Source organism: Ascaphus truei, chromosome 9, assembly GCF_040206685.1.
Source record: "Ascaphus truei isolate aAscTru1 chromosome 9, aAscTru1.hap1, whole genome shotgun sequence".
Classification (NCBI taxonomy): domain Eukaryota; kingdom Metazoa; phylum Chordata; class Amphibia; order Anura; family Ascaphidae; genus Ascaphus; species Ascaphus truei.
In genome coordinates this window covers 24,075,672-24,097,636 of record NC_134491.1, presented here as the reverse complement: position 1 = coordinate 24,097,636, position 21,965 = coordinate 24,075,672, and the positions used below count along the sequence as shown (strand labels likewise).

Below are 21,965 nucleotides of genomic sequence, written 5' to 3'. Positions count from 1 at the left end.
ATATATATATATATATATATATATATATATATATATATATATATATATATATATATATATATATAAAATCTCCAGTGGTCGACAAATCACCAAAAAATCTACTCGCCGAACAAAAAAATCTACTCGCCACCTAGTACCAAATGTGTGCTGCTTGGGCCAATAGGAGCTCGCCACGATGTTAAATCCACTCGCCCGGGGCGTGCAAATGTATAGGTTAGTCGAACACTGTACTATCTCTATCTATTACATTTGGGGTTTGTAATACATTTTTCGCAGGGGTACCAGATTTACATTAAAGGGTGCTAAAAAACGTGGCGTTGTATTGCTGTTTGAGATTATATCAGTTCTCGGTTTTGTGATGTAGCCCACCCCCTGGGTGCCTTATGACTCTAGTAGCAGCTCAGTAACAACCCTTTAGAAGCGTCAAAAGTGCTGTTCTCAACCCCTTCTAAAAATGTTAATGTGATTTGCTTCTAAAGTGTTTCAGTTGCTTTGTCCCTCAATGGAAATATTGGCCTCTAAACTATTTAAATGTGTTTTTCTAGGCAAGGAACCTACAGACGGGAGAATTGGCCGCTGTGAAGATAATCAAGCTGGAACCCGGTAAGACTCAGCATGTCCTGTTTTGACGGCGTGTAACCAGGCACACCACTGTGGAACATACCTTCCCCCATTAAAGGTTTAATCTTAAACTGTGAAAAAGCTTCATTATCTCCTATCTCGAGCATGCTGGCGGTTTCCTTAACAGGAAGCATCAACAGAGCTCTGAATAGTATAAAATCATTATAAGTGGCCCATCTAAGTTCATTTCACAACTTATCGCCTTGACTGGTGGTGTCACTGCAACAACACGCCTGGACACTCGAGTTAAATATGATTAATCTATTGTGTATATGTATATAAAATATACATATGTGGCTAGATATACTGTATATGGAATATATTGAATACCGGGGTCAGGCGCAACGCCAATCAACTGAGGCTGCATCACTTCTTACTGTTTCTGAGGCCAGACTCTGGGGGCCAGGTATGCAAAATATTGGCGGATTATTCCGAAAACGCTAAAGAGAAGCGAAATGTTGATTTCTGAATGAATCCCCAATATGTTGCATGCTGGTCCCCGGGAGTGCCTGCGTCTTTACTATGAGAAGACCCAGAAGTTGTATGTGTAACAAACCAGAAAATTGTGTTCTTCTTTGTGTACATCGCTTACCGAACAGCTGATTGTCAGTGTTACTGAGGAAGTTGTGAATTGATGTTGTAGGAAGTGATTGTAGTTGTTGCAGTTGTTGTATGGATATGAAGGAGAGGGTTATAGAATAGGACTATGCGGCTCCTGCACACGGGGGCACCGCCTGGTCCTGGAGAAATGATATTGGTTAATTAGAGTGTATTTGCTTTTCTCAAAGGGCATAGTCCAGGGGTGGCCAACTCCAGTCCTCAAGAGCCACCAACAGGTCAGGTTTTAAGGATATCCCTGCTTCAGCACAGGTGGCTCAGTCTTCGACTGAGCCACTGATTGAGTCAGCTGTGCTGAAGCAGGGATATCCCTAATACCTGGCCTGTTAGTGACCCTTGAGGACAGGCTTTGGCCGCCCCTGCTGTAGACTTATGTACACCTGCGTGACATCTTTATTGTAACCCTACGAGTGCCGGTGGGGACAGCAGCCCCTTTGGCACTTTGTGATAACGGAAGAATCGCCGCGCTCCGTTCCCCGTCCTGGCAGATCGCAGTTAGCGCAGAATGCAATCTCCCCTAGATAAACCAGCATTAAGAATATGACGTCGCTACTACTGCCCTGGAATGCCAGACCCCGTGACGTGGGAGCTACGGCAAACGGTACTCAATGGGTTAATACGTGCAAACACTCCCCAGTTATCAGTAGTGCCAACTCTGCGTGAGCCTTAAAGGTGCAATTCATGTGATTTTTATTTTTTAATTATTATTATGATTATTTTTTTACATAGGTACGAAGCAGGGCGTCTCCAGACCTGAACCCCATTAATTTCACACCCCCGACAGAGGTCTGTATCTCTGGAAGCAGGGTGTCCCCGGAGGTGAAATTAACGGGGTTCAGCTCCGGAGACCCCCTGCTTCAATGCCATGTTTAAAACAAATCGCCCGCGTCTTTAACCCCATCACTGCCAAAGGGGCCTGCAAATCATTTCGTGTTACCCAATGGCAGAAAATGGTTTCTGCGTAGGAACGGGGAATTTGTTACATTGCAGGTACTTTTATATCACTTTATGTTTCATATTGTACCCCGTTGCTTGGAAACAAAACATTATTTCCCCCCACTAAGTGCCTATAATTCCTTTCCGTTCCACATAGTGATCAGAAAAGAAATTGTTTTTTGGTTTTTTTATAACTGCAAAATTTGTTTTTTTTTAATGTCAAAACTACTAAAAGATTCTTATTTAAAATTTTTTTTTTTTTTTTAGATCTGTTGAATTTTTTTGGTGCTTGTTTTCCAGGGTAGATCGCGTTCTGCGCAGAACGCGATCTTGAAACGCAGGGAAGTGAAAGAGGCGGGCTCTTCCAGTTTCCGTATCAAATGCCACTGCAATCACGTGATTGGTCTGAGGATCGGTCATGTGATCACCATGTGCCGGCACCCACATGGTGAATTAAAAAAAAAAAAAACCTCTACTCGCCTGATTGTAAATATAGTGTCAATGACCTATTATTAACCAATTTGACATGCCTCTGCAATAAATTAATTCTGCACCTGAAAGCGTGCACAGTTACTATACTGTAAGAGTAACGTGGCTGAGGGCTCTGCTATAGTGACACCCGTCTCACCCATCATCCAAAGGTATCCGCATAAGCAGCACTGCTGCGTTAAGGAAACCACGCGAGAGGACAAATATATAAAGGATTATAGTTTTTGATATGAATACTCTGTATGACTTTGATCTACACAGTAGAACACATCCACAACGCCATGAAACCTAAAGCACGTACTATATCCTTTTGTATTCGGACACCGTAAACTTCCCCAGGTCCACTCGTGGGTCACTGGCAGAGACCATTTGTTGACCAGAACAATTGCTGCGGCAGAGTATCCACGGGCCTGGCGGAATATTTCCATTTGAGCTCATGTAGTAACAAACGAGGGGGAGGGAGTAGGGGGTATGATAACTTTTTTATTGGACCAACAAGTAGTTATGTTACAAGCTTTCCAACTTCTCTGGGTCAGGGTAACAGGACCCCGAGAGGTTTGAAAGCGTGTAACACATCAACTACTTGTTGGTCCAGTAAAAGGTATCATACCCCCTCCTCCTCTCCCTCGTTTGTTACTACATGGAAGAAAGGACCATGATGGCTCCCCACCCTTCTACATATGAACTCAGGCAGTTCTGTGGAAGGTTGTAATACCACCTTACTGGTTGTGGTTGAAGGCAATGCTTGCCTGGCCCCTTTTGGCAGTGAAGGGGTTAACCGGCTAGGAAGCGTTCTTCATGGTGCATACAGAGCATTTTGAAACCTCACCGGTCTCCTCGTCACCTGTGCAGTTTTGCATTACGTCAGGTCACGAGCAATGTTTTGAACACAAGCATTGAAAGGCATAACCCGCGTAGTTTCGGAGCAAACAAACATCTTTTGTCCTTAGCGCAGCTAGCTCATGTTTTCCCAAGTATTGTTGTGTGTAAATCAATACAGGGACTATCCCCAGTCATCAGGAAGTAGGATGTTGGGGGTTCGTGGGTCAGCAAGACTTATTGTATCGTTCTGACCAGTACAGTATCATATTAGCTGTGTCTCATATGACTTTACGTTCCTTCACCCTACTAATCCTTTTATCTGTCCGTCTCTGGGCTCTGTCTCTCTTCTATGCCCGGGAAGTTAAAATGGAGCTTTGCCCAGGGGCCAGTGCAGTCTAAAGGTTACTTGGAAATGAAGAATTTTTATTTGATCAGGGCAGGATCAGTGACCTAGATGTAACTCCTTTTTATTTTATTTATTTATAAAATGTTTTACCAGGAAGTAATACATTGAGATACCTCTAATTTCAAGTCTGTCCTGGGCACAGAATTCTGGTTACATTAAATGAACAGAAGTTATTCAATTTACAGACATTTCAGGACAGTTTGGTATTACATGATTATGGGTGCATGTAACAGTTACAGACCGGATTAAACTGTCAGACAGCTGAAGTCTTGAAATTACTTATACTGGTGGTGGCGTTGAGAGTCTCGGGTAGGTTGTTCCAGTTTTGGCGGGCACAGTAAGAGAAGGAGCGGCCGGATTCTTTGTTGAACGTTGAGACCATGAACAGTCTTTTGGAGTCAGATCTCAGGTATAACTGCTGCATGTGGTAGGGGTGAGGAGCTTGCTCAGATAGGCAGGTAGCTTGCCCAGAAAGTATTTGAAGGAAGACAGAAAACATTTATCTTGTGTCTGGACTCGAGTGATGGCCAATCTAGTTCTTGGAGCGTTTCGCAGTGATGTGTGTTGTAGTTGCATTGGAGAACAAAGCAGCATATTGAGTTGTAGATGGTGTCTAATTTGCTAAGGTGAGTTTGGGGTGCTGTGCCATATACTATGCCCAGATAGTCTATAATTAACTCTATGCCCAGGATATACATGAAAACGAGAGGTAGCTCTCAATGTATTACTTCCTGGTAAAACATTTTTATAAATAAATAAAAAATTGGCATTAGCATATGCTGTGTGATACGCTTTCTGACCAGCAGACTTAGGGAGGATTTGTTCTTATAAAGTGCACCCAGTTTGACATAGGTTTTGGATGTCCGTATCAATGTGCAACCCAAATGTTAAATGGGAGTCAAACAATATGCCCAGATACTTAAAACTTGTGATAGGAGCCAGAACAGTCTTAGAGTTGGTTCTGAGCTGTATCTCTGTCACTGGTAGCTTTAAACATTTAGCCTTAGTCCCAAATACCATTGATACAGTTTTGTCTGTGTTTTTAAAAAAACACACCAGGTGTTCCCAGCACAACAAAAAAAACAAGAGAACTAATAAAGCTTAGAGATAATATTATGTATTCAAAGAGAAAAAAGACATGCTACAACCATATGCAAATACAAAACAGGTGGTAAATGAAATGCAGGTATAGAACCTGAAAGGTAGGTGGGGTGGTGAGGGAAGGGGGGGGGGGGAGGTGGGGGGTAGAAACAGTCTCTGACGGGAAGGATATCTGTGCAGGAAGATGGGGGAGGGGGGCAACGTTTCGGGGTATTATACCCCTTCTCCAGGCCCATTCCCATAGCCTCCACAGAGGGGGACTATGTAAGCAGGCAAATGGAGACAATTTTACATGAAAAGTGGGATCTGTCATATAGCTTGTGTGTAACCTTAGGTAATGGGCACTGTGTGTAACCTTAGGTAATGGGCACTGTGTGTACCCTTAAGGTAATGGGCACTGTGTGTACCCTTAGGTAATGGGCACTGTGTGTACCCTTATGTAATGGGCACTGTGTGTACCCTTGGGTAATGGGCACTGTGTGTACCCTTAGGTAATGGGCACTGTGTGTACCCTTAGGTAATGGGCACTGTGTGTACCCTTAGGTAATGGGCACTGTGTGTACCCTTAGGTAATGGGCACTGTGCATAACCTTAGGTAATGGGCACTGTGCGTACCCTTAGGTAATGGGCACTGTGCGTACCCTTAGGTAATGGGCACTGTGCGTACCCTTATGTAATGGGCACTGTGCGTACCCTTATGTAATGGGCACTTTGCGTACCCTTAGGTAATGGGCACTGTGCGTACCCTTAGGTAATGGGCACTGTGCGTACCCTTATGTAATGGGCACTGTGCGTACCCTTATGTAATGGGCACTGTGCGTACCCTTGGGTAATGGGCACTGTGCATAACCTTAGGTAATGGGCACTGTGTGTACCCTTAGGTAATGGGCACTGTGTGTACCCTTAGGTAATGGGCACTGTGTGTACCCTTAGGTAATGGGCACTGTGCGTACCCTTATGTAATGGGCACTGTGCGTACCCTTATGTAATGGGCACTGTGCGTACCCTTAGGTAATGGGCACTGTGCGTACCCTTAGGTAATGGGCACTGTGTGTACCCTTATGTAATGGGCACTGTGTGTACCCGTAGGTAATGGGCACTGTGTGTACCCTTATGTAATGGGCACTGTGCGTACCCTTATGTAATGGGCACATGACACACCACAGCAAAAAAATTGGACCTGAAAACAAAGACCACTATAGTCTGAACTGAACTTCTGAAATATATATAATCTGAAACTTATGGTGTACCCCCGCTTCAGCTTGGATATATTACAGAGGGAGTGGTGCTGCAAGGGGCATGTAACTTAGTACACAAAATAGACAGACAGAGCCCCTGGTGGTAGCACTCTATTCCAAAATGATATGGTGATTCTTTAAAATAACTTTATTAATGACAATAACGTTAAAATATTGGGGTCTAAAACAAAGATTAAATATTCCAAGTGTGTGCGTCTCTATTGGATAGATGTGTCCAGAAGAGTGTACATAATTGGGTTAATGTCCAGTGTTTGGGTAGTTCACTGGCCCTAGTGTTCCTCGTGTGGAGTGAATTAACTAGAGTACTAGTGGATTGTCAGCAGTTTGGGCCACACATGCAGTGCCCCAGTAAAATATACTAGTTGGTGCTCTTAAGTATAGGACCTATGCTGTGCTATTGCGTGATGGCAGCTAAAGCATATTAAAGTTGTTATATTGAACAAAACTTGGTCAAAGTGCACCTATTTGTATGTTCCCGTCACCTCCCTATACAATAGATGGTATGTTGAATAGGGTGTATGGTGCTTGGTACATAAACATCTATAGCTGTTGATGTCTGACTATTCAGCCTTGAAAAAGCATTCGCGAAACGCGCGCGTCGGCAAGCACGTGACCACGTGCACGCGGAGGTGCTCGAGTTCACATACACTGACTCAGTGAGATTGAGAGAGTCAGCGTGGCGCCTCCAGTGCACATCCACACGAGGAACACTAGGGCCAGTGAACTACCCAAACACTGGACATTAACCCCATTATGTACACTCTTCTGGACACATCTATCCAATAGAGACGCACACACTTGGAATATTTAATCTTTGTTTTAGACCCCAATATTTTAACGTTATTGTCATTAATAAAGTTATTTTAAAGAATCAAAATATCATTTTGGAATAGAGTGCTACCACCAGGGGCTCTGTCTGTCTATTTTGTGTACTATATATATAATCTGTCCAAGAAAATGGTGTTAATAGGCTATCAAGACTCTCAAAGATATAGTCCCTGTTACTCTGTATAGCACAGTGTTAATAGCTTAACCTCAAAAGTACTAAATCTGTATATGCAAAGAAAAACCTGTGCTTCAAGAGTTCGTGGTGTACAGTCCTGTTCACAGCAGACAGCAGGGTGTTTTTTAAAAACCTTCGGGTGCCCTAAGATGTAGCCACTACATCATGGGGTCTGGCGCCCCAGGGAGGTCCCATGACGTAGCCACTGCATCATGGGGTCTGGCGCCCCAGGGAGGTCCCATAACGTAGCCACTGCATCATGGGGTCTGGCGCCCCAGGGAGGTCCCATAACGTAGCCACTGCATCATGGGGTCTGGCGCCCCAGGGAGGTCCCATGACATAGCCACGGCATCATGGGGTCTGGCGCCCCAGGGAGGTCCCGTGACGTAGCCACTACATCATGGGGTCTGGCCCCAGGGAGGTCCCATGACGTAGCCACTGCATCATGGAGTCTGGCGCCCCAGGGAGGTCCCGTGACGTAGCCACTGCATCATGGGGTCTGGCGCCCCAGGGAGGTCCCATGACGTAGCCACTGCATCATGGGGTCTGGCGACCCAGGGAGGTCCCATGACGTAGCCACTGCATCATGGGGTCTGACGCCCCAGGGAGGTCCAATGACGTAGCCACTGCATCATGGGGTCTGGCGCCCCAGGGAGGTCCCATGACGTAGCCACTACATCATGGGGTCTGGCGCCCCAGGGAGGTCCCATGACGTAGCCACTACATCATGGGGTCTGGCGCCCCAGGGAGGTCCCATGACGTAGCCACTACATCATGGGGTCTGGCGCCCCAGGGAGGTCCCTTGCCGTAGCCACTGCATCATGGGGTCTGGCGCCCCAGGGAGGTCCCATGCCGTAGCCACTGCATCATGGGGTCTGGCGCCCCAGGGAGGTCCCATGACGTAGCCACTGCATCATGGGGTGTGGCGCCCCAGGGAGGTCCCATGCCGTAGCCACTGCATCATGGGGTCTGGCGCCCAAGGGAGGTCCCGTGACGTAGCCACTGCATCATGGGGTCTGGCGCCCCAGGGAGGTCCCGTGACGTAGCCACTACATCATGGGGTCTGGCGCCCCAGGGAGGTCCCATGCCGTAGCCACTGCATCATGGGGTCTGGCGCCCCAGGGAGGTCCCATGCCGTAGCCACTACATCATGGGGTCTGGCGCCCCAGGGAGGTCCCATGCCGTAGCCACTACATCATGGGGTCTGGCGCCCCAGGGAGGTCCCATGCCGTAGCCACTACGTCATGGGGTCTGGCGCCCCAGGGAGGTCCCATGCCGTAGCCACTACATCATGGGGGTCTGGCGCCCCAGGGAGGTCCCATGACGTCGCCACTACATCATGGGGAGGGGTGCCCCCGGGAGGTCACATGACGTCACCGCCTCCTACTGCTTAATTTCCAGGGGTGCTTGGTTTCCATGATCAGGCAGGGAAAATTACTCCTTCTGTTTCCGGATTCAGTGACGCCACAATCGCATGAGTGCGATGTGCCGGAGAGGCTGTGGCACCCAGTGCTGCGGGTCATCCAGCACCCAAATGGTTAAACATGTCAAGGACAGACTACTGTCACTGCGTAATCAGGCTGTTCATAGACTAACACTGCAGAGATGGGATCCCTCATATTTAAGGTATTGGGATATCTTGGTTAAGACACCTTCTCTCTGCCTTACTTCTGAAACCAAAAAGATATCTCTAATGATTTCTCTTATCTTAAAGAATCACAATCTGGGTGAAAGATAATGACCTACTTAATATATATCTATATCACTGGTATGGTTTGATCCAGGAATTGTACCCTTTCTGATTTTAATACAAGGAGTGTAGTAGTAGCCAGCTGTTCAAATTATCCAAGATCTTACAACCTGAAATTAGTGGTTTATATATCTCTTGCATTGTGAAATTCCGTAGTCGTTGTGTGCAGCGCTGGATTAAGCCAATAGATAGACTGCAAATTGGGGTTTAGATCATTGTTTAACGTCTAATCTCATCATTTGATCTCCTTTCCCTTCAGGAATCATTTAATGCCCCGGGGAAATGTAACTTCAGTTCTTACATTGGATGTCTTCGTATATTTCACGTTTTGCAGGAAAGTATTCAAAGTGCTGTTTTTCACCAATAAGCCAACCACACAAAACATAGAATGGGATGCAGAATTGCAGTACGTGAAACTTTTCAGATATACACCACTTTCTCTGCCATTGGTGGCTGCATATTGAATTCTAGTTCTCTGTTGGTTTTGGACCACCATCAAAGCATTACATATGTTAACTTCGGTCTAGCTGTTGCTTATGGTCTTTCACATTCAGGGAATTAGTCACTGTGAATTAAAAGGTTTAGACCGGCGTTTCTCTGCCAAAGGGTGCTGCTGTCCCCAGGGAGAACACTCTGCCGGCGGCTGAGCTGGCGCGTTCCGCTCTGCCTGGAGACTGGGAGGTTGCGATTGGCCTCGCTCTCGGCACAGAGAAGCGAAGAAAAGCAGGTTGCAGCCCCCCCTGCTCTGAATGTGGTGTGTGAAAGGGAGAGGTGAGGTGTGCTCTGTGTTGAGGTGAATGTGAATTGTTAAGAATAAGGGTGGGTGTGAAGTTTGAAGGGGGCGAGTGTGGTGTGAAGCGTGTGAGCGACAAGGGTTGCATGCTGTCTGATGAGCAGGGGTGCCCCGAGATTTAAAAAATCCTCCAGGGACGCCCGTGCTTAGAAAAGGTTGAGACATTATTCTTCAATGACGTCCCACGATAATGACTACCGGCCTTATTCGATTTAGTACCAAGCTGCTGCTGCTCGGGCCATTCTTGATCAAAAAATCCTCATTGAAGTTCAGATTATATAGCATTAACCCCCATGTTGTTTAAAATAGACACGTTTCTCTCTTTTTTGTGTACCCCTTACCTTTGCTGTGTTTGTTCCCCTTCCTCTTCTCATATTTCCTTGTAAATGTGACATCCTTTTCTGTTTAGAAGAAATACTGACGTATGAACATGGATTTTTTTCCGCTGGTCTTTTTTAATTTTTTATATATATATATAAATAAAAATAATCTTTATTACCGGTTTTAACACCTTTCTTCCTCTCAGAAGCTGTTGAGGAGGCATGTCACTTATTACAACTGTACATTCCCTTAATGCTTTGCTATAATAACCTGAACGCTATCCTTATGCCTATTACTACTAAAATATTGCTAACTTCTTGCCTTAGTCTTTTTTTTCTCACATACTGTAACTACATCTACTCTTATCTATTAACATCTTACCTCTGCCATTTGTACCCCTCTCGTATCTCTTCCCAAGTTACTAGAACTTATCTCGGTGTCTGCCTATTTACAACCTTCACATAGTGTTACCCTGACCTAGTTACCAGGTATGTCTTCTATGTGTATTTATCTTATCTTTTATGCCTGTAGCACTTACTCCCATGACCTGTTATTTATATTATCTGTTATTTATTTGATTGTCACGTGTATTACTAATGTGAAGCGCTAGGTACATTAATGGCGCTATATAAATAAAGACATACAATACAATAAAATCCCTACCCTGACCTAGTTACCAGGTATACCTGCTATGTGTATCTACTTTACGCTTACCCTGACCTAGTTACCAGGTATAGCTGCTATGTGTATCTATATTACTGCTGCAGGTATCCCTGCTCAGGGGACCCCGAGTTCTACTTAATGTTAATAACTGGCATAACCGTGCTCTGCCTACCTAGGGAACCTGCCTCACCTTGGGGTACAATGGCCTCTAATCTAACCCTTGAAGTAACTAACCATCTCTATAACCTACAGTATACTTTGCTGGTCTTTTTATCAGAATTTTCTAAAATCATCTTCAACACTCGAGCCTGATCCTTTCAACTTTTTGAAACTACTACTACTACTACTACTACTACTATAGCGCCATTAATGTACATAGCGCTACACAGCAGTAATACATGTGACAATCATACAAATAACAAACGGTACAAATAACAGATCATGGGGATAAGTGCTTCAGACATAAAAGTAACATTGTAGAAGAGGAGTCCCTGCTCCGGGGAGCTTACAATCTCCTTCCCTAAGTATGATGGGAACCCTTTTTAAACCCCATTGGGACAGCAGCAGGCATGGTGTATGCTGTGATCTTTGTTACTGTGCTTTTCACTCTTGGACTGGACCCTTATTTGCGAAACCATTAAGCACAACTTGAATATTTGAGGCCTCGCTTATAGAGTTGTATCATCACTCGCTCCTTAACGCAGCTATCTCCCCATCTCGGGTTCTCTGCAGCTGAACCCTGCTATGCTTAGCTCCCAGCTAGTTGCTGGTGTTTTCTATCACTTTAGGAAAAGCAAAATGGCCACCAAATCTCGCTGGTCTTGAGGACCAATAGGAAGCTGCAGCGTCATCAAAGGAATGATGCTGCAGCTTCCTATTGGATGACTGGCGGACATCTTTAAATGTCCAAACAGAACAGTGGCAACAAAACTGGTTAGCATCTCGGAAAACGAGAGGAGGGGTCCACCCAGCGCTAAAAATGTACTTTGTATTATCATCAACTTCTTTTTAACAACTGGATATAGTATATACAGCTACAGTCTCCGTAGAACTTGGTTGTAATTACCAACTGATTCTGTCGGAGCTCCACTTGATATCCAGGCTGGGCCTCTCCCATGCAGAACAGCCCGCAGCCTCTCTCAGACAATGGAGATGGACAGGGTTCCGAACTCTACATCACACAGCTGGTTGGGCGTTGGGAGGGCAGAACAAACTGGAAGTTGCTCTAGGCTGATGGAGCAATGACTTCTACGTAAACAAAATAATTTGAGAGCACGTCCAGGCTTGTTCTCGCTATACAACAACACGGCAAAGGGATTTGCATCTGAGGAAAGGGGATTTGGTTTAAACCCTTGGTGCTAGAGGGGACACCTGCAATAAAGGCTAATCCAGGGTGTGGGTAAATAAATGATAAATATATATATATATATATATATATATATATTAAAAAAATCTCCCTCTCTCCCTCTCTCCCTCTCTCCCTCTCTCCCTCTCTCCCTCTCTCCCTCTCTCCCTCTCTCCCTCTCTCCCTCTCTCCCTCTCTCCCTCTCTCCCTCTCTCCCTCTCTCCCCTTCCAGTTTTTTCTACCAGTTTACAGATTTTTTTGATCTACCAAATTTACAAATGTTAGTTTCTCAGAATTTGCCGTTTTCAGTCTTCATAAAGCAAAAACAAAATAATAAAACACAATGTAGGATGTGTGTAGGAAACCCGCTGTCTAAAAGGTATCGCCAGACATACATCATTTTGTCCTCCTAATAAATAGTGAGGCTCTTTGTACAGAGGCCTTTGTGGCTGGAGAATGAGGGGCAGCGCTGCCACATCTAGCATGGGTCCCATATCCTCCAGATTCATCGACCGAGCATCACCTGGGAAGCAGCAAGTCAGCTCTGTCTGTAAGTGACCATAACTGGTCTGTCATTGGCCGGCTGCTATTTTGGGCCTTGTTAATCAAGTCTATAGTGATCACGGTATTTGTAGACTAGAGTGAATTAGCTGCGACTATTCGCGTGTGCGATCTTTATTGCCAACACAACAGGACAACCAAATGCAATTCGGTTTCCTATTTAGAACGAGAATATTCATCACGCTGATGACGTTATGTCTGGATATTGTAACGTTGCTTGTGACCCTGTTGGACATTGGCGCACCTACCTTGTACGTCTGCTTGATTAGTTGTATAGAGAAAAACTACAACTCCCAACATGCTATGCTGCTCATCGCAGAAAGTCTGCCAGGAAGAGGCACGGAATACTTTCCCAGTTGAGAGATAAGTTATATTGAAGTGAAAACAAAGCCGCGTTCTAATGCAAGGGTGCTCAAGCTCCTCCCCAACAGGTCAGGATTTCCCTGCTTCAGCACAGGTGGCTTAATCAGTCCCTGCTGCAGCACAGTCTTTGACTGAGCCTCTGATTCAGCCACCTGTGCTGAATCAGGGATATTTGCTCTATCGTCTGTTATTCTCTGAATAGCAATTGCATTATTAAGCTTATTAATTTTTTAATTGCTGCACAAATAAGGAAATAAGAAATAAAATAAAAAAGTCTAAGCTCAGGTGTACCCACTGTTTGTGCCCAGCTTCGCATTCCAGTAAGTGTTGCCATTTGCATTAAGCCGAAGCGAGTATTGTGTCAATCTCCGTGACTCACGATAACTCTCAGATCGCTTTTTGTCTGCAGCAGCTTCCTGCGCAGTTTATAGCTTCTAATTACAAACATGTGATCAAGCCAAAGTGTTTCCAGACATTCCAGAGGCCTCCTCAATATGTTCCTGGTTCAGCGCAGCTTGTGGAATATGCAGAAGTGGATATTTTCCGAAGATGAGGGCAAGCCACAAACTACAAAGCTGATGGCCGGGCTAGGGTTGCCAGGTGTCCAGTATTGAACTGGACTGCCCTGTATTTGGACACTGTCCAGTAAAACATTAGAGGTAATACTGGACATGTATGTGTATACCTGTATTACCTCTCTGGACATAGTGACCTGACCGGCTTGGGTGGCTGAGGAATTTTCCTGAGCAAGGGGGGGGGGGGGGGCAGGGCTGCTGCTAGGGGGCTGGGCAGCTTCCTCCACCCTGATTGGCTGCTGCTTGGTAATGCAGCCAATCAGGAGGTGGTGTCAGGAGCCTGGGGGTGGGGCCAAGGAGAGAAGGAAACAGCATGGAGCGGAGAGAGGTGTGTGTGTGTGTGTGTGTGTGTGTCGAGCGCGTCGCACCTTTTCACTGTTATATGTCCAGTATTTTTGGAGAAGCCACCTACAGTAGCAACCCTAAATGCACCGTGTTGTGTGTTGGTATTTCATGCACTTTGCTCCAAGGCTAGCACTTGTTTGAGCTATATATTGAGCCCACCCTCTGGTTATGTCAGCTTTTTAGCACATTTAGTTGCCCGTTTGGGCCTGAAATGCACCGGACCTGTATAAGTTGAAACGCAATGTGTTACCGACAGCGATGGGGTTGAGAAGTGTAGCAGGGTATAGTGCAGGGGTGTGCAACTCCAGTCCTCAAGGGCCACCAATGGGCCAGGTTTTAATGATATCCCTGCATCAACACAGGTGGCTCAACCAGTTGCTCAGTCAAAGTCTACACCACCTGGGCTGAAGCAGGGATATCCTCAAAACCTGACCTGTTGGTGGTCCTTGAGGACTGGAGTTGCCGACCCCTGGCATAGTATGTAGTATGTTTGGGGTGGGAAACGGAAACGGACGGTGAGATTTGAGTTCCCATCTCGTTGAAAATGACCGTGATGCACTGAATAAGTGATGCAGATTATTACTACCTTTACCTCCCAAAGCCTCCTCCTTAGAGGAAACCTGGCACACACCACCCCCAGCCCTCCCATAAAACTCTCCTTGCAGAAGGTCCGCTAGCCATGTTGTCACCTTTTCCCTTCAATGTCTCGGCAATAAAAGGAGAGTTGTTGTATAGAATTATCATTCATTATGGGATTATAACAGAAGACGTCCCCAGTGCAGAGATGTTGCATGGGGATGGGGGATGGGGTGAGGGGGGTGTTCAATGGCATTGGAAGGTAGTGAGGGGGTGTATGTTTACCTGTACCTACTGTATGAAGTTACTTTGTCACCAAATAATGGAGATAAACTTGGCTGAACCGTGGTATGGACATCGAACCAACAAATCAGAATGACGTCAGATCGGCAAGCGGTGATCCTTTGATTGCACAATGAATGTATAATTGGCAAAGGATTAGCTGAAGACAATGAAATAAATGCATTGACATTAATGATACACGTTTGAACAAAAAGTTATCCTCTGCTGTGTAGGAAGAGTCGCCTATAAAACCGACAAGTCCTCTTATAAACAATGATAAATAGTTAAAGATCAAAGCACCGCACCACAAAATTAGTATTCCAGTAACAAACTGTAATAACTCGTAGTGAGTAGCAGGAAAACGGTTGGATTCCTTGGCAACTTTGTAACATTTTGTTACTTTTGTCTGAGACGTGAATGTGCTCAAAAGTGGTATTTTTTATTTGCTGTACGATGAATGTTTTTGTCCCTTTTTTTTTATTTTACACCCACCATAATTTGTTGTTATTGTCTGATTACTTTAATACTAATTTTGTTGCGTTGCATTCCCCTTCGGCAGGGTGATTGGGCCCATCTAGCGCCTGCTCTCTAACATTTGACCTGTTACACTTATTTTTGTGTTTTCCTGATAGAGATAAGATTGGTAACATAGATTACATGCAGGTTCGTTTGTATATGTGATGGGGAAATTGGCAAGGAAGTGTTTGCTTTTTGCACGTACCGCTATAAAAAATACCACATCATATTTGGGAGTTGAGCAAACAAATTCTGGGTTGTATATTCCCAAAAAATGTGATATTTCTGGTTTGAAACGGAGGCGAGTTTATTTTTGTTGCTTAGCACTGCTTTTAAAAAATATATCTCCCTTCTTGCCCTTCTCAACACTGCTTAAAATGTTCCGTTCGGCAGGTATAAGTATTTGAGATATTAAGTGTCGCGTTCGGATCTAAATGAAGCTCTCTGTGCATTCCCTGGGATCCTCACAATCTAAAGATTGAGAAAATCTTGGTTTTTCACACTTTCGTTTTGTTTTTAAAGTGCAGGACATCCTCAGGATAGAGGATCCTGTCATTATGAGCGTTCAGCTTCTGTGAGGGAATGCTGCTTTAAGGCCCTTTAAGTCAGTGGAAGGTAAGGTCCTCTGGCGTTTTATGGAATTGCACCAATTAGCGGGCCTGTATTTAGGCCCGGGCCTAGGGCGGCAAATTTTGGGGTGGCCGGTGCCGGTCTAGGACATTTGGCTGCAGCCAAAATCCGCCGCTGGGATATGTTGCCGCTGAGGCATTTCGCCTCGATCTTCACCGTGAGCACTCTAGCACCTGACTGCCCGCTCCGACAAGCCAGGTCTGATAAGTGCATGTTTAGATGTCCAGCTACACTGCCTAGAACGGCAGGTGTAGAGGTCCCGCGTAGGTCATTTAAACCTGCACTTATCAGACCTGGCTTGTCGGGTGCAGCAGACCTGGCTTGTTGGGTTGGGCGTGAGGCGAAATGTCCGATGGCGAGCTGCCCTGCGGCGATGTGTCCCAACTGCGTTTTTTTTGGCCGCGGGCCCAAAGTCCCATTCCGGTCAGTGCGGCGGCTACACAGCTCTCTTCACAAAACAATTAAACTGATAGTCTGGGGAGAGCGGGGGTTCGCAGGCTCTGTAAAGGTCTTACCTTCTCCTGCATCGTCGTCCTCCTCCTGTGGCGTCAAATGGCGACGCGGTGCCATGGCAACGTGACATCACACTGCGTCCCATTGTCATGGAAACGTGTTGCAACGTTGCAGAAGGAGGGCGGCAAAAAGGTCACTGGCGGCCTGTGGGCGTCAACATTCTACAACCGGCTCTGCCAATTAGTGACTGCGGGCCCAGATGTGATATCTATCTGAGCCTGGTCGCCTTCCTGTCATTTCACTGATGTTCTGCTGTTGTGTTTTTTCCATAGGTGATGACTTTTCCCTGATACAGCAAGAAATCTTCATGGTGAAGGAGTGTAAACACACCAATATCGTGGCATACTTTGGCAGCTACCTTTGGTATATTTATTCTTTCATTTTGTATCGGAATACCACCTGGAATTTCTCTTCCTACCGCTTCAGCACCATCTGGGTGTTCAACTCTAGTGTTGAAGGGCCACCAACAGGCCAGGTATTGGCGATTTGGCTCAGGTGGCTCAATCAGTCTATGCTTCAGCACAGGTGGCTCAGTCTTCAACTGAGCCACTGATTGAGCCACCTGTGCTGAAGCAGGGATATCCTTAAAACCTGACCGGTTGGTGGCCCTTGAGGACTGGAGTTGGCCGCCCCGGTTTTAAATGTCTTTTTCCTTTAACCTTGTATAATACACACTGTCCCAGGACACATTCTTCCCCTGAATTGGAATTGGCTGTTATTGGGCATGAATCTATGAGCATGTAGCCTATCCGTGGAAATACATTACAGCTAACATGTTGAGCGCGTTATATCGTCTGCGTAGATTGGCCACTAGAGGCCATTTTAATCCTCTCGAGAAACGTCATTCCGTATTATCCGAAGTGTCGATAGCAATGGCCGCAAACCTCCCATTTTATTTCAGTAGGGATTTTAGGCCTATCGGTATTTTGAGATCAGCCACTTTGGATAGTGCAGAATGTGTCTCTGACTCTGTGTGTCTCTGTGTGTCTCTGTGTGTCTCTGTGTGTCTCTGTGTGTCTCTGTGTGTCTCTGTGTCTCTGTCTCTGTGTGTGTCTCTGTGTCTGTGTGTCTCTGTGTCTCTGTCTCTGTCTGTGTGTCTCTGTCTGTGTGTCTCTGTCTGTGTGTGTCTCTGTGTCTCTGTCTCTGTCTGTGTGTCTCTGTCTGTGTGTCTCTGTGTGTCTCTGTCTCTGTGTGTCTCTGTCTCTGTGTGTCTCTGTGTGTCTCTGTGTGTCTCTGTGTGTCTCGGTGTGTCTCGGTGTGTCTCGGTGTGTCTCGGTGTGTCTCGGTGTGTCTCGGTGTGTCTCGGTGTGTCTCGGTGTGTCTCTGTCTCTGTGTGTCTCGGTGTGTCTCTGTCTCTGTGTGTCTCTGTGTGTCTCTGTATTGCAAGTAAATAACGTATAGCTATTCCATTTCACGTTACCAAGCTCCAGTGCAAAAAGGTCAATGTTGCGTGTTTTATCCACAATGTTTTGCGTTTTGTTCTGAGACGTGCAAGTACTCCAGATCTTAATAAAAAAAAGCTTTGCCCGGCTATATCTAATATATATGTATTATTATGTGGCAGAATGGGCCCAGCCGTTCCTGGCGAATGTTCCAGAAAGCCGGTTTATTATTTTTGCCCATTACACACATTTTCCTCAGCACTCCACAAGGAGCCTGCAGCCGCTGGGACATTCCCAGGACGCGCTTTCCTGAGCACTGCAGCACACGCTGGCGTCTAAAGCCACATTTCTGTAAGAGAGCACGATGTGTTGGTACAGGGGTGTCCAACTCCGGTCCCCCCCCCCTCCCACAGGTCAGGTTTTCAGGATATCCCTGCTTCAGCATAGGTGGCTCAATCAGAGGCTCAGTCTTTGGTTGCTGATTGAGTCACCTGTGCTGAAGCTGGGATATCCTGAAAACCTGACCTTTTGGGTGAACAGAACCAACATTAGTTTTAGAAATATTTTTTTTGGTTTGGGGTGGGTGGGGGGGGGGGGGGGGGGTGGGTATACGTTAACCGTAGCAGCAAAGAGGGAATCTAATAATAAATCGGCCCACATTTAACATCGTCCTACTGGAGAGATACTCAAGCGCTGAAACATATCCTAGCATGTGGGCGGCAATGACTGTGTTTCTTCTGCTTGTCGAATAGCCGCGAGAAGCTGTGGATCTGTATGGAGTACTGCGGTGGGGGCTCGCTTCAAGACATATACCACGGTACTGAAACATCTCTCTGCTTGCATAGGAGCCAATGACTATTCATAGATCAGGCGTGGAACAATAGTTCTGCTTCAAATTATTTATTGCCCCTGTAATATGTGCATCAATACAATCCACACAATAAGTAATTAGCTAAGTTGCCGATCGATCCGTTCTCCTGTGATCGATTGGCGAAGATTCGGCTCGGGGGTCCGCTAAATGACAGCGGAGGAGTATCCTGTTTCAGAAGAGGAAGGGGGTGCGAGTTTGGAAATGGTTGCTATAGAAACAATAAAGGCTTTTTGCATTATAATACATAAAAAAATGTCATTCAGAGTTGTTTAAAAAATGGTACGTATTTTCTCATAGTACAGAAGTGTACACGCATGTAAGATATTGCTTGGTCTGCAGCGTTAAAGTCTTAATTCCGCATCTTAAAGTTAATACTGTATAACGGGGATCCACAGTTGGCTACTGCTGAAGTGTTTTTATAATCATTAACCAAGGCACTCGTTAGGGTTAATGACCCGTGGGATTCTGTTGACTGTGACTTTATCGATTAGTTCTCAACTTAAAAGGATAATAACGTTTTGTCAGAGAATGACCCCTTGGCGTTGGTCTTTGGTGGGTACATGGCCTGGAGGTGGGCAATGCAGTATTCTCAGCGCAGAACAGTAGGGCTTTCAGATCTGGGACTCTTATACTCTTTAATTATGACTGGAGTATTGGAGTTGTGATCTGTGAAGACCTTATTCTTTCAGGGCGCACTCTATCTCCCCAATGCTGCCCCTCCCTTTGTTGGTCTGACTACCAAGAACAGCCACAGCAGACACTAGGGTAATATACCACCTACTAGAATGAATGACTGCCATTAGCCCGTTGCTGTAAACATACGCCGGTCATTCTCCTTATGGTAGAGGAGGACGACGGATAATGTGTATAATGTATAACACCGATGGCTTTGTGATCCGTGTCATTCTCTCCTTTCAGTAACCGGTCCGCTGTCAGAGTGCCAAATAGCCTACGTGTGCCGAGAAACCTTAGAGGTACGAAACCTCTTCCCAAGTACATGTTTACTTCTCTGTACCAGCTCTCGTCCCTCATAACAGGGGTGCTCAACCCCAGCCCTCGAGTCCCCCCCACAGGTCGGGTTTTCAGGATATCCCTGCTTCAGCACAGGTGGCTCAATCAGAGGCTCAGTCAAAGATCTGAGGCTGAGATATCCTAACCCGAACCTGACCTGTGGGGGGGGGGTCCCGAGAACCGGAGTCGAGAACCCCTGGCTTAAAGACTCGGGAGTCTACAAGAAGTTTGCATTAGAAATGTAGACGAATAAAATGCAACATGTGGAGTAGCCTGTGCCAGATAGATGTTGGAAGGCGCAGCATCTCGCGGCTTCCATAGAAGCGTGAATGTGGCGTTAGTACATTTCCAGCCCTTACTTGTTTGTTTATTCTCTACCACAATAACATGACAATGCGAATCCTAGTGATTTTTTTTGGGTTGGAGTTTATTCCAATGTTGTCATTGCTGGCATCTTAACACACATCAGTTGCATCATATGAGGCAGCCCTAGCCAGCCATTGCGTTTTTGGTTCCAAGTGCCGCCCTATTGAATTAATAACATATTATATTTCTCTCCCCCCCCCCTTCCCTCTCCTCCCCCCCTTCCTTCTCCTCCCCCCCTTCCCTCTCCTCCCCCCTTCCCTCTCCTCCCCCCTTTCTCTCTCCTCCCCCCCTTTCTCTCTCCTCCCCTCTCTCTCTCCTCCCCCCTCTCTCTCTCCTCCCCCCCCCTCTCTCTCTCCTCCCCCCTCTCTCTCTCCTCCCCCCCCCTATCTCTCTCCTCCTCCCCGCCTCTCTCTCTCTCCTCCCCTTTCTCTCTCTCCCCCCCCCCCCCCGCCTCTCTCCTCCCTCCCCCCTCACCACCTTGACGAAGGACCCTGTAGTTCACAGTTCACAGTGTAGTGTAGGACCTGCATTATTTTGGTTATACCTTGACGTTGGTATGCAGGCTTATGACGCCTTTGGCCAAAGGGTTAACTAAATAACCAATTATTATTATTGAAGTATTTTACTTTATATGTTTTGTCAATTGGATGCAGCATTGGGCACCCCCTGTCTCTTGTTATATACAATTGCCACGCTCAGTAGCTGTCTGGTTGACATAAATATATATTCACTTTGTGGTGGGTGTGGGAGTTTGAGCTTGCTGGGAATCTGTGAAGGACCCTGTGTAGACCAAAATATTGGTTATGCGCGTGGCTATTTAATACTAAACTTCACTTGACCACTTACCATGCATCAAACCAACAGGTTTGGGTGGAAATATATTTATGTTTTTATCCAATCTCTTATGATACACGTACTTAGCAAAGTTGGACTTTTCTGCTCCTTGAGGCTTGCCTACTTTTTGCTATGTTTTGATTTGTATATATCCTACAATATGCATATTAATGCTTGCGTATGTTTTAACTGTAGGGTCTCGCTTATTTGCACAGCAAGGGGAAAATGCACAGAGATATCAAGGTAAGCTATATCCGTTCCTTTCTCTCTGCTGCTGCCAGGCGGGCCGGCAACACGTTGCTTTGCAAGAGTTCAAGATATGTGATGTCAAGTAGCATTGTGCCCGATTATTACCTTTAAACGAGATGTCTCTATTTCAGGGCGCTAATATTCTGTTTACAGACCACGGAGATGTCAAGCTAGGTAAGATTAGGAGAGAGGGCTGGTGGCCGGGCTAACACTACAATCAGTGGTGAATCTACCACGTGTGCAGTCATTTCAGCCAAGGCCCATCCTCCACGTGCAGGAACGGCGTTCCCGGCACTTATATAAGCCGCCGGAACCGTGCTCTGGCACTTCTAAATCACCCCCTCCCTGGGCTCTTACCTGTGGTGTTTGGGCCTTACCCGGCGGCAGAGGGAGCCCACTCAGGAGGTCCTAATACGGAAGTGACGCCCCAACGGAAGTCAGGCCAACTTGGGTGGGCTCCCTCTGTCACCGCCGGGTAAGGTCTCGCTCTACAGGTAGTGCCCCGGGGGGGGAGGGGGGGGTCGTTGTTCCGGGCTCACCGGTGATTCGTTCTGGCCCTGGCTGCAATGTATTTCTGCTATTAGTGAAGTTGGGGCGCGGTTTGGAGCAAACACCAGCGGTGTATATGAGGGGTGGGAAAGGACTCAAAAGCACAGCAAAGTCTTTGTCACAGATACAATCCGTTATACATACGTGAAAGAACAATACACAAACCTCTTCATTCCCCTCCTGTTTCTGTATTTTATGTTATATGAACCAGGGAT

General features: G+C 46.1%; 1 protein-coding gene across 4 annotated transcripts in view; it reads left to right on the top strand.

Annotated features, from left to right (window-relative positions):
- MAP4K5 (mitogen-activated protein kinase kinase kinase kinase 5) overlaps positions 1-21,965 on the top strand; it is a 77,053-nt gene that overhangs the window by 14,960 nt on the left and 40,128 nt on the right. For all 4 annotated transcript variants that reach the window (XM_075613832.1, XM_075613835.1, XM_075613834.1 and 1 more), the window contains 6 exons: positions 546-603; positions 16,761-16,851; positions 18,623-18,687; positions 19,660-19,715; positions 21,148-21,195; positions 21,333-21,375. In XM_075613832.1, coding sequence (XP_075469947.1) covers positions 546-603; positions 16,761-16,851; positions 18,623-18,687; positions 19,660-19,715; positions 21,148-21,195; positions 21,333-21,375 — 361 coding nt within the window. The remainder of the gene's footprint in view (positions 1-545; positions 604-16,760; positions 16,852-18,622; positions 18,688-19,659; positions 19,716-21,147; positions 21,196-21,332; positions 21,376-21,965) is intronic.